Genomic DNA, 12,821 nt, shown 5'->3' with positions numbered 1-12,821 from the left:
AGAATGAAATCATCTTATTGACATGGAGCCCCATCTTCATCTTAAGATCACAAACATCGACCAGATATCCCCACGACAGTGTCTGGTCAGAAGCAGTTCCATCCCTCGCACTGAATAGTTTGGTTTGTACTGAAAATTTTTTAGTACCAAAATAGTATTAAAACTAGTGCTTTCTTCACTAACCTAACCAGCGTATTTTAATTTCAGAATGATACGAATTCACTATATATATATAAATATATATACATATACGCACATGCTGTTCTGCCAGACCGTTGATTCGCTTCTATTATTTTAATTATTTCTAGTACTATTTCTATATGTAACTATTATTTCTATTACAATTTTTGTTTCAACTGTATGGAATATAATTTTGTATTTATTTCTAATAAACATTTAATCCAGAATGAAACTAATTAGGAGTGTGTTAAAAAATGTGGCTACCACCCCCCACCCCCCAATTATCTTCACCCGAGAAAGGTACGCAGGTAAGACAAATGCCTCAAAACTGTTGTAAGTTTGGGAAACACTGATCTAGATGATACTTAGTCCTGCCTCAGTGTAGGGGACGACTAGACGACCCACTGAAGTCCCTGCCAGTCCTACCTTTCTATGATTCAACCAATTCCAGTGACACTTTAGAGCCCTAAGTACTAGCCATCGGTAACTGATGAATTCAGCCTGGGGCCCATTGTTTGACTAAAATCAAGCGTAATGGTTTAGCTTCATACATCCACTACGAAAACTAGTACCTGCCCTAGCCCCAACAGGTGGACTCCATTTAATCAGTCATTTCATCTCTAACTTTTACAATCCTATGGGTTTAGTGAAAAAAACCATGGTAAAGGCAACGTACTCGCAGTCCACTCTCAGACTTGATGTCCATAATAGTCAATACAGTTTCATAGAGGATGGCATTACCCACGTTTTTACTTGTTTCTGTATTAGTGGCAACCTGGAAAAAAAACAAAGTAAAGTAACTGCCAGTGCTTTGCCAGCACCTGCAGCACCCTGCCCAGGCCGCCTCCCATTTCTGTATCAGAACAAGGCACCGCCCTCCCACTTGCCCAGCTTGTTAGCTCCTGCCAGATTAAATCACTGCCCGCAGAAGCACACACTTGTGGCACAATGAGTTGATGCTCATGCTGTGGTACATAAGGACGTAACTATAAGTAACAAGATGAAATTAAGAGGAACAATTTAGGCTGAATATCAACTTAACCTGGCAGGCCTCACCTGTGCAAGTATGTCATTCATTGCTTCACTTGAGTCGTCATCATTTCGCCCCAGGATTCTTAGTAACCGCAGGATTCGCACCTGAAAAGACAAAAAGGCAGCAAATTAAATCACATCTGGCATAACCCATCTGGAATGGGCTACCTAGGGAGGTGGTGGAATCTCCTTCCTTAAGAGGTTTTTAAGCTCAGGCTTGACAAAGCCCTGGCTGGGATGATTTGGTTGGGGATTGGTCCTGCTTTGAGCAGGGGGTTGGACTAGATGACCTCCTGAGGTCCCTTCCAATCTTGATATTCTATGATTCTATGACAAAGCAACTTTATGCAATGGCCTCCAGTTAACTCATGGAAGAGTGCAGGAGAGACAGATCAAATGCTGATAAATATGGCAATTAAATCACAAGGCCCTCTGCTTTAGAGCAGAGATGGAGGATTTGAACTCTTCTCCCTCAATGAGGTCTTTCCCAGGATGTAAGGATTTATACTATGTTTAGGTCTTTATCCTCTAGCCAGAAGCACTCCCCCTACAACCAAACAACTGACATGGAAATAATATGGATAGCTATAAGCTTACTCCTCCTGCCATGAATTCGCAGAATAGGCAAGGGAGTCAGAAACCAAGTCCCAAACACTGCACGGGAGACAGAGCTACCCGAGAGTTTTACTATCAATCCTTACCTGCAGGAAGGGGTCACTGATCCCAGACACGTCATGCTCTGGTGAATATCCAGACATGATAAGGTTCTTTAGAATACGAACTAACTGGGGTACAAGCTGTGAAGAAGAAAGATCCATCAGAAAGTATAGTCACAACACTTGTCTTCCTCACTTTTGATGTAGGGATCCAAGAATGATTCCTAAAGATTAGTGTACACATCCTTCCACACAGAACATCTGTGATTGCGCAGGCTGGGTTATCTGAACATATTGATACTGATGTCTGGCCAGGACCTGAACACCATACTACAAAGCTACTAGAGAGCTAAGCCAACCAGCCCAGAGGCAGATAAAAAACAGAGTTCCCCTGCCATCAGCTGCTGAAAATAAGAAGAGCTGCTGGTCTTCCACAGGATGCTGTCCTTGCATTGGGGCTCTTTCACACCAGCTTCTGGCTGACTTAATCTAAGTTCTTTAGGGCAGGGACCACCTTTTTGTTATGTGTATGGAGTGCCTGGCATAGTGGGATCCCTGATGGGGGTCTTTAGGCATTCCCACAACAGAAACAGATGTCATTATGTCCTAAGTTTATCACTCTTCCCTAGCTATCTGCAGGGATAGCTCTCTCTCTTCTCTTCCGTGCTGCAAACCCTCCAGGGTAGTCAAAGTGGGAGAATTTCCACTGATCTACCTCCCACCCCATCTCCAATAGTTGGGTAGTACCCCCAGTGAAGAGCTTCCCCAGGGCCTACCCACCTTCTCCTGCTCACAGCTTCCCCACACACCAGCAGCAGCATGGAACTGGCCTGATTTCTCTCAGGTTTCACTTCTGCCCACAGGATTCTGGATAGTAGCAATAAAATTGACTACAGTTGTGCTAATTCATGCTACTGTGGATTGGCAGAACTCTGACACGAGGATGAGGGGAAAGCCGTGGACGTGTTGTTCCTTGACTTTAGCAAAGCTTTTGACATGCTCGCCCACAGTATTCTTGCCAGCAAATTAAAGAAGTTTGGGCTGAATGAACGGAATATAAGGTGGATAGAAAGCTGGCTAGATTGTCGGGCTCAGCGGGTAGTGATCAATGGCTCCATGTCTAGTTGGCAGCCGGTATCAAGTGGAGTGCCCCAAGGGTCGGTCCTGGGGCCAGTTTTGTTCAATATCTTCACAAATGATCTGGAGGATGGTGTGGATTGCACCCTCAGCAAGTTTGCAGATGACACTAAACTGGGAGGAGTGGTAGATATGCTGGAGGGTAGGGATAGGATACAGAGGGACCTAGACAAATTGGAGGATTGGGCCCAAAGAAATCTGATGAAGTTCAACAAGGACAAGTGCAGAGTCCTGCACTTAGGACGGAAGAATCCCATGCACCGTTACAGACTAGGGACTGAATGGCTAGGCAGCAGTTCTGCAGAAAGAGACCTGGGGGTTACAGTGGACGAGAAGCTGGATACAAGTCAACAGTGTGCCCTTGTTGCCAAGAAGGCTAACAGCATTTTGAGCTGTATAAGTAGGAGCATTGCCAGCAGATCCAGGGACGTGATCATTCCCCTGTATTCGACATTGGTGAGGCCTCATCTGGAGTACTGCGTCCAGTTTTGGGCCCCACATTACAAGGAGGATGTGGAAAAATTGGAAAGAGTCCAGCAGAGGGCAACAAAAATTATTAGGGGGCTGGAACACATGACTTATGAGGAAGTAAGAGAAGGGGGTGAATGAGAGAAGAGAAGAATGAGGGTGAATTTGATAGCTGCTTTCAACTACCTGAAAGGGGGTTCCAAAGAGGATGGATCTAGACTGTTCTCAGTGGTGCCAGATGACAGAACAAGGAGTAATGGTCTCAAATTGCAGACAGGGAGGTTTAGGTTGGATATTAGGAAAAACTTTTTCACTCGGAGGGTGCTGAAGCACTGGAACGCGTTACCTAGGAAGGTTGGGTAATCTCCTTCCTTAAGAGATTTTTAAGGTCAGGCTTGACAAAGCCCTGGCTGGGATGATTTAGTTGGGGATTGGTCCTGCTTTGAGCAGGGGGTTGGACTAGATGACTTCCTGAGGTCCCTTCCAACCCTGATATTCTATGATTCTATGACATTCAGCAACATAGCACCAGAACTGCCCACAAATTCAGGACGGCAAACCTGCACTATCATCTCCAATGTTTACATTTGGACGTTTTTCTTTCCAAGCTTGAGGGGCAGAAACTTTTCAGAATGAGCGCTTAGGTTCTGCAGAAGTTGATGGCACTGATTACCAGGGTCATCTTCCTACTCCTCAGGAAAAGTCGCTCTTTCAGGGACTGCAATGTGGCTGTTTTTAGGAGACAAGTCATCCGCATGAGATAGTTTGCCTCAGTCTACTCTAACTCTTGGACTGGTAGTCATGGGTGTCTCACTACTCCATCCATCAATTTCAGGAAAAACTTCTTAACTGTAAGAACAGTAGGAAAATGGAACATAGTGCCCCAAGAAGTTGTGGAAAATCCTTCACTGGAGGCTTTCAAAAAGAAGCTGGATAGCCAGCTGTCTTGGATGGCTTAGACAAGGGGTGCCCAAACTACGGTCCACTAGAGCATTTCATAAGGTCCAGAGCCTGCTTCAACACAATATACTAATGGCTGATTCATTATTGTTTTGTCATGTTTACATCATTTTAGTTTACACAAGTGCATAAACAGACAATACTGTACATAAAAACAACCTATCTAAATACATACAAAACAAGCTGAACTTAAAATATAAATTAATAGAGGGAGCTTTAAATCGTATTAAAATATGGAGACACTGTTTGGCCGACACAGTTTGAAGCCCTCCTTTGTTATAAGGTTGACACCACTGGTTTAGATACATCAAATCCTGTATCTTGCCAGGGAGTTAGACTAGATGACCCCTGAGGTTCCTTCTAACCCTATGGTTCTATGATGTCACTGTTCTGTAGCAGCACATACATTCCATGGGTGTACTCAGATTGGGATTACCAGCAGCAGATAACACTGACCATAGTTCTCAGGTGAGGACTACTATAGACAGGTTGTGATGGGCCTCACAATAGTTGGAGTGATGAAATGGAAGCCTATCACCACCACAACCCACCAAAACACTCTTGCTCGCACACTAAAGACAGGCTGGAATAGCCACAGGGTGGGTTCACATTTTCAGAGGGAAGGATACTGCACATCTCTCCAAGTTTCATTCTCTAGAAAACACGTTCTCATTTAAAGAAAGTCTTGACCCGCTTGCCAGAGCATGACATAATGCTTGTTAAAGCTGATGGATCTCCAGGTAAATTAACTAAAGCAGTGAAGAAGTAATCTCTCTCTCTCTCATTCCACTCATCTTTCCATCTCAGAGCTGACATTAAGTAAAATGACCTAAGAAATAGGCAGTCAAATGGAGTCCAAAAATGTGCTGGAGCTGGCTGTCCTGCTGAGACAGACTGAAGGCCAATTAAAGAGCAATGGGTGATTTGCAGGTGGGATGATACTAGACCTGTTGGGGCAGGTTTCCATACCATATTAGAACAGCCTCATTTTTCCTTTCACCTATACCTCTGTATATGCAGAATGAACACACTTCACCCCCATGTCCTCCAGCAGAACCTTCTCCGAAAGCCACCTCTGTCTTCCCTACAGGATTGTGCTGCAGCTGCTCAGGTACCTATTATTCCCCTTCGAGATCTGCCACAGACTAGCCATGTCAGAGTTTAGAGTGCCTGACAGAAGCTCGATCAGCAGCATTCTGCTGCAAATTTGAGATGGCTCTGCAAGAAGGAAACATCTCTCTCCTTGTAGTTTTCTTGATTCTCTCTTCCTCCAGCCTGGAGCATTTCAGCAATCAGACTTTTATATCACTGGAGGAGGTTGCTTCCCTTCAGATCTCAGAGGAGAGCAAGAGGACATGCTCCCTCCCCCTGAATACAAAGTGCAGCTGACTGGGGTGGTCTGCATAAACATTCTTGGAACCCTGCTTTACATTTTCTTTGTTTTCTTACGTACAACGCAAGGTACCAAAACTGATGACAGGACAAACAAAGAAAAAGGCTACAGCCATAAAGATCAGTTGATGCCTACCCCACTCTGCTGATCCTTGACAGCCAGATAGTTCCAGAAAAGATGTGCAATGGATTTGTACTGAAGAGTCCAGTGCTGCCTACTGAGCCTATGTGGTATGTGGTAGTCCATGCTCCCCTGCATGTATCTGTTTCCCAACGCGGCTGTAACCACTCCAGCGATGGAGTTCTTATCCCACTCCCCCTTATATACAGGAGAGCATCTGAATTACCCAGCGCTGTCCCACTTTGCCAGTGGGAAGCAAAACACACCTTGTGGTAAGGAGAATACATCAAGGCTCCAGGACGATCAGACTTTTTAAAAGAGAGGAACACAGGAAGCTGCCTAAATTCCTCAAACAAGGAAGGAAGGGATCAAGATAGGTTCACAGCTTGGGAGAGGCCACAATTGAGATCCAGGGCTGCCATGGATACGGGAATTTAATGACAAAACAAAAACTGGACTACAATGAGCTTGTTAGACAAGTATAGCATAGCTAGCACATGGCATTAATCACAACTGCAGTGTTAGTGCACAGCGCCTCCATGTGGTGACTGGACACACAGAAGCCTCTACAGATCCAGTGAAAGCATGCACCATCTAGAAGAGTTAACTCTTACCTTTTCATTCTAACATACAGCAGGAGTCCAAACAGACAAAAGGGATAAAACAGACAAAGCAGGCATTAGGAACAGATCAGCATCATACTATTCACAGCATAAAACACCACAAGAAAGATGGCTAGAAGAAAGCACCACTAAAAAGAAGCCCTGGACAAAGCCATTGGACTCAACTCCTCATCGCTCCCCCCAGGACTCAGCCACCTCCTAAGTAGTGAGCAATGGCTCAGGACAACACCACTGCCCCCATAACATTCGCCCCAGCTCTAGCACACACAAAGTGCACTAGCAAAGGGGGCGCCTGTCTGAGGTCACTGCAAGCAAATCTAGGACTTACAGGAAGAGTATGTTGGGAGCTGTGCACACAGGCAGAAGACTCCTCTCAAATTTTTCAGTGGAGCAACTGGCCAGTTGCATTCTACTGGCTCATTTGGTTCCCAATTCCCCCTTTGCCCAAAGGAATCAGAACTGTACACCAAAGAACATCCTCCAAATCATTCTGGAAGGAAATCTTTAAGATTTTGCAGTTAATAAATTCTGAAAGCAGCAGATACAACAAGAACAATTACAGCAGGCAGTGACAAGAGGCATGTGCTAGGACAGTGTGCTAGAAGACAAGAACACTGCTGGCTCTGAAATTCCTACCCGCCCTGGGAAAAATGCCACTTATTACATGCTGTGTGCAATGTGGACATGTTAGCTATACTTAGGCTGAAGCATTAGGTTTTTAACCAGTAAATGTTGGTAAACATCGATTTCACCATACACATACACAAACCAATGAAAAAATATTTCCATCAATGATGACCAAAATTTACAGACAGGCAAAGTAAGAAAAATGCTGCTTGAGAACTAATGAGAGTTTGATTTAAGAGTATTTACTATGTATATTTTGACACATAAGAACGGCCATACTGGGTCAGACTAATGGTCCATCTAGCCCAATATCCTGTCTTCTGACAGTGGCCAATGCCAGGTGCCCCAGAGGGAATGAACAGGACAGTTTATTGAGTGATCCATCCCCTAATGTCCACTCCCAACTTCTGGCAATCAGAGGTCAAGGACACCCAGAGCATGAGGTTGCATCACTGGCCATCTTGGCTAATATCCAATGATGGACTTATTCTCCATGAACTTATCTAATTTTTTTTTGAACCCAGTTACTCTTTTGGCCTTCACAACATCCCCTGGCCACAAGTTCCACAGGTTGACTGCGTGTTGGGTAAAAAAGTATTTCCTTATGTTAGTTTTAAACCTGCTAATTAATTGGTTCTTGTGTTACGTGAAGGAGTAAACAACACTTCCTTATTCACTTTCTCCACACCACTCATGATTTTATAGACCCGTCATATCCCTCCTTAGTCCTCTCTTTTCCAAGCTGAAAATTCCCAGTCTTATTAATCTTCTCTCAGATGGAAGCTGTTCCATACCCCTAATGATTTTTGTTGCCCTTCTCTGAACCTTTTCCAATTCAAATATATCTTTTTTGAGATGGGACAAACAGAACTGAATTCAATGCGTGGGCGTACCATGGATTTATATAGTGACATGATGATATTTTCTGTCTTATTATTTATCCCTTTCCTAGTGGTTCCTAATAGCCTGTTACCGCTTTTGGCTGCCGGTGCACATGCAGCAGATATCTTCAGAGAACTATCCACAATGACTCCAGGATCTCTTTCTTGAGTGGTAACAGCTAATTTAGATCCCATCATCCTGTATGTATAGCTGGGATTATGTTTTCCAACGTGCATTACTTTGTATGCATCAACATTGAATTTCATCTGCCATTTTGTTGCCCAGTCACCCAGTTTTGTGAGATCCCTTTGTAACTCTTTGCAGTCTGATTTGGACTTAGCTATGTGATGTTGACAATTTGTGTTTTAAGGGGTATAAACTTTAACCTTTTGAATTTTAGTTTCTACTATCATTAAATTATTATTGTCTATTCCACCTACTGTCTGACACCCTCCCCACAATTTTGCACAACTACAAACATTTGATAAAAATAGATAAAATGCTTAAAATGATATTATTGATCAAAATTATGAAAAATAAAAATTGGATTCTGCCAAGCCTAGCTATACTATGAAAACCTCAATTCTGCCTTTTCCTGAGTGGAATGTATAAAACTATAAGGTTAACAGTGTAAGCTTGTGATTTTAGTTCCCCATCTTAGATAAAAAAGAAAAAGGAGATTAAACTTTATCCACTTCAGATGTCACTGATGCAATCAGGTACATGAGGAATAATGTATTTAGGGGACTTTCATAACAGGAGTCATTGCAACTTTAACTCTGGGACAAGTTTCACAGTTTTCATGCACATAAGCGATTTGTCAGTGTCTTATAATTTACCCCTTCCCATGCTCACAAGGAGACTCAAAGATGAACCACATGGAAAACTTCTAATTTAATTATTTGATGATATTGTGTGACATTGTTTTTCAAGTGGAAAGCCTGCATCATCATCACGTGCCTCATTTAAAAATAGCTGTACAGATTTTGCTCAAAACTTGTGGACACATCCTGTTGGCTAAGATCAAGGATGGAAGTGTCAGCCCAGAAGAAGCAGGTAAACATTAGCTATCAGGGATACTAATGCACAGTTTGTACTTACCTTTCTGAAGTGTGATAACATGTCTGGGCTTCTCTCACACATCTCTGTGAGGAGGACAACTGATGTGTGAAGAACACCTGCAAGGCCAGAAACAAGTCTAGTTATTTAGATTTCACTTATAAAGACTCTAGGCACCTGACCAAAAAAAAAATTAAAAATGAAAGCCATAAAGGAAAAATAGTAGCAGCAATCCCACAAACATCTCTCACCTGAACCCCTCTCCCCCACAAATGCCTGCAACAAGAACATAAAAATGGCTATAGGGGGTGAGACCAATGGTTCATCTAGCCAGTATCCTGTCTTGCAACTGGCCAATGCCAGATGCTTGAGAGGAAGAGAACAGAACAAGGCGATTTTGAGTGACCCATTGCCTGTCGTCCAGTCCCAGCTTCTGGAAGTTGGAGGTTAGGCACACCTTTGTCCCTGACCATCTTGGTTAATAGCCATCAATGGAACTATCCACCAGGAACTTATCTAATTTTTTTTTTTAAACTCAGTTATACTTTTGACCTCCACAACATCCCCTGGCAACAAGTTCCACAGGTTGATAGTGTATAGTGTGAAGAAGTGCTTCCTTATGTCTGTTTTAAACCTACTGCCTATTAATTTCATTGGGTGACCCCTTCCCCCCGTTCCTGTGTCATTGGAAGGAGTAAACACCTCCCTCTTCTTTCTCCGCATCAGTCGTGATTTTACAGACCTCTGTCATATCCCCCCTCAGCTGTCTCTTTTCCAAACTGAATAGTCCCAGTCTTTTTAATCTTTCCTCATATGGAAGCTGTTCCATACTCCTAATTATTTTCATTGCCCTTCTCTGCACCTTTTCCAACACTAATATATCTTTTGAGGTGAGGTTACCAGAACTGCACACAGAATTTACGGTGTGGGTGTACCATGGATTCATATAGCAGGATCATGGTATTTCCTGTTTTATTATTCATCCCTTTCCTAATGGTTCCCTTTCCTAATGGTTGTTAGCCTTTTTGACTGCCACTGCTTGTTGAGTAGATGTTTTCAGAGACCTATCCACAGTGACTCTTTCTTGAGTGGTAACAGCTAATTTAGACCCCATCATTTTGTATGTATAGTTGGGATTATTTTTTCCAATGTGCATTACTTTGCATTTATCAACACTGAATTACATCTGCCATTCTGTCACCCGGTTTAGTGAGATCCCTTTGTAAGTCCAAAGCTGACTGCGAGTAGTTAACTATTTTGAGTAATTTTGCCACCTCACTGTTCACCCCTTTTTCCAGATCATTTCTGAATATGCTGACTAACAAGTTCCAGTACAGATCCTTAGGGGACCCTGCTATTTTCCTCTCTCCCTTAAGACTGACCATTTATTCCTACCCTTTGGTCCCTATTTTTTAGTCAGTTACCGATCCATGGGAGGACCTTCCCTCTTATCCCATGACTGATTAGTTTGCTTAAGAGCCTTTATTGTGGGACCTTACCAAAGGCTTTCTGAAAGTCCAAGTACACTATTTCCACTGGATCATCCTTGTCCACATGTTTGTTTATACCTTTAAATTCGAATAGATTGGTGAGGCATGATTTCTCTTTACAAAAGCCAGGGTGACTCTTCCCCAACATATCACATTCATCTGTGCGTCTGATAATTCTGTTCTTTATTATAGTTTCAACCAATTTTCCTGGCACTGAAGTCAGGCTTAGCAGCCTGTAATTGCCAGGTTCGCCCCTGGAGCCTTTTTTAAAAGATAGACATTAATTAGATACCAGTCAGTTATCTGACACAGAGGCTGATTTAAGTGATAAATTACAAAGAGGCACTGCATTTGAAGCATGCCCTGAAGATCACTAGATTGTTATGTACTGTGTGTATTGGAGTAGCAGTAATACAGGCCATGAGAAAGAGAGAGAGAGACCCTGCCCAAAAAAAAGGCTTAGGACTTATCTACTCTTGGAAGACTATAGCGGCACTGAAGCGCTGCAATGGCTCAGCTGCAGCTGTGTACCTACAGGGGGTTCTGGCCTGCCTTTGGGAACTGGGGGTGCTGGATTATGGCCAGAAGGTGGGCATGGTTGTTTTGGGTCCCAGCAAGCAGGGTTCATTGATCTTTACGGAGAATGCCTGCCAGCGGCTCTCGTCTCATGCACTAAAGAGGCTCCAATTTACATGCCTCTGAACAGAGTCAGTATCACACAGGGAGGCAGGTTCCAAGCCATTCAGGACTTTATAGGTCAAAACCAACAAGCAATCAGTGCAGATAAAGAACTGGAGTTGTGTGCTTGCGGTAGATAGCCCACTTCATAGAGACGAGCAAAGAAAATCATTAGATGTCTGGAGAAACTGAAAAGACAGATAGTTTATGTAGGAGACAAAAAAGGGGGCAGGATTGAGGGATCCAAAATTAACAAATGGGGAACAGAAGCTCATTCGGGTGATCCTTTATGGTACAAGAACAAGGAGACGTTCAACAAAACCGAAACAGAAATTTAAAATTGAGGACAGAAGAGATTTCCTCCTACAATGGTCCATCAACCTGAGGGACTCTCTACCACTAGATATCACTGAAGCCAAAAAACTTACTCATTCAAAAAGGGATTAGACATTTATACAGCTAAAAATCACTCTCAGTTACATCAGTTAAAATGAGATTACATTAAGGATATAAACCTTAATGGCTCTATGACATAAGCCAAGCACTAATGACTTAGGTTAAGAAAAAGCTTTCCCTAATTCCCACTTAGATTTCTTGTCCCTAGCATCTGATAGGCGACTGGCTGGGAAAGGATAGTTGGTTAGATGGACCATTGGAGTAATCCAGCATGGCAATTCTTATGTTAATAAATGACACTGTTTATTATTTTGCCCTAGTATGAGCTTCTAAGTAAATTTAAGGGGCACCTCCTGATCAGGTGCAGATGAGATGCACCATTCTGGTCACTTTTGCTATTTGATCATCTAAACACAAACTGAGCATCTAACAATACCCTCAAAGTTGCAGATAGTGACAAACCGTGGGGGCACACTAAAAAAGCAGATATTTCTGTTCTATCCTCCAGTTGCTTCCTCCAACCTACCATCAACATTTGACTTATCTAGACTGACCTTCAATCGTTAACGCTGAATCAACGGTTGTAGAAATATTTTCTTTCATCCACGACCCAGTCTGACCAGCTACTGAAATGCTCCACTGCAAGAACCTATACTCATTCCTTTTAAAAAAGGACATCGCCTAGATTGTAGACCCAACCCAGATCAACATTTCACCGGCCATCAACTTGCAGTCAATGTAACTCTTAGCAGCCACATGGGGAGATGCTCAAGCAAGTTGCTTTTTGTTTTTAATTGCCAGCTGCCTACCCCCATAATCAGCTCCATAATTCCAGAGAAGAGGGAGATCTAATGCGCAGGCAGAAACATCTGGAGGAGATGGCAGACTTGGTATCTGCCCCTAGGATGTACGGGTTATTCCAAATTTGCTGGTAAGGCCAATGTTTTAGCTGTTCTGCTGGACCTTGAACAACGAGCAAAAATGGTTTCCCTTCCCTGCTGTTTTTACATTTGGGTAGGATGTTGCAGCCTTCCCTTTTAGGCACAGTATTCTCCATTGTTATTCTTTCTTTTGTAATCACTGGGGTTGCACCTGAAAGACACACAAACTTCAGCTCACA

General features: G+C 43.0%; 1 protein-coding gene across 1 annotated transcript in view; it reads right to left on the bottom strand.

Moving 5' to 3' along the window:
• Positions 1–12,821, bottom strand: part of AP1G1 (adaptor related protein complex 1 subunit gamma 1) — a 99,779-nt gene that overhangs the window by 32,324 nt on the left and 54,634 nt on the right. The window contains exons 6-9 of the mRNA XM_077830860.1: positions 9,180–9,256; positions 1,914–2,009; positions 1,237–1,317; positions 857–955 (exon numbers count right to left, since the gene is read on the bottom strand). Coding sequence (XP_077686986.1) covers positions 857–955; positions 1,237–1,317; positions 1,914–2,009; positions 9,180–9,256 — 353 coding nt within the window. The remainder of the gene's footprint in view (positions 1–856; positions 956–1,236; positions 1,318–1,913; positions 2,010–9,179; positions 9,257–12,821) is intronic.

This window comes from Eretmochelys imbricata, chromosome 12, assembly GCF_965152235.1.
Source record: "Eretmochelys imbricata isolate rEreImb1 chromosome 12, rEreImb1.hap1, whole genome shotgun sequence".
Classification (NCBI taxonomy): domain Eukaryota; kingdom Metazoa; phylum Chordata; order Testudines; family Cheloniidae; genus Eretmochelys; species Eretmochelys imbricata.
The sequence above is the reverse complement of the archived record's forward strand: the minus strand, read 5'-3'. Positions and strand labels throughout refer to the sequence as shown.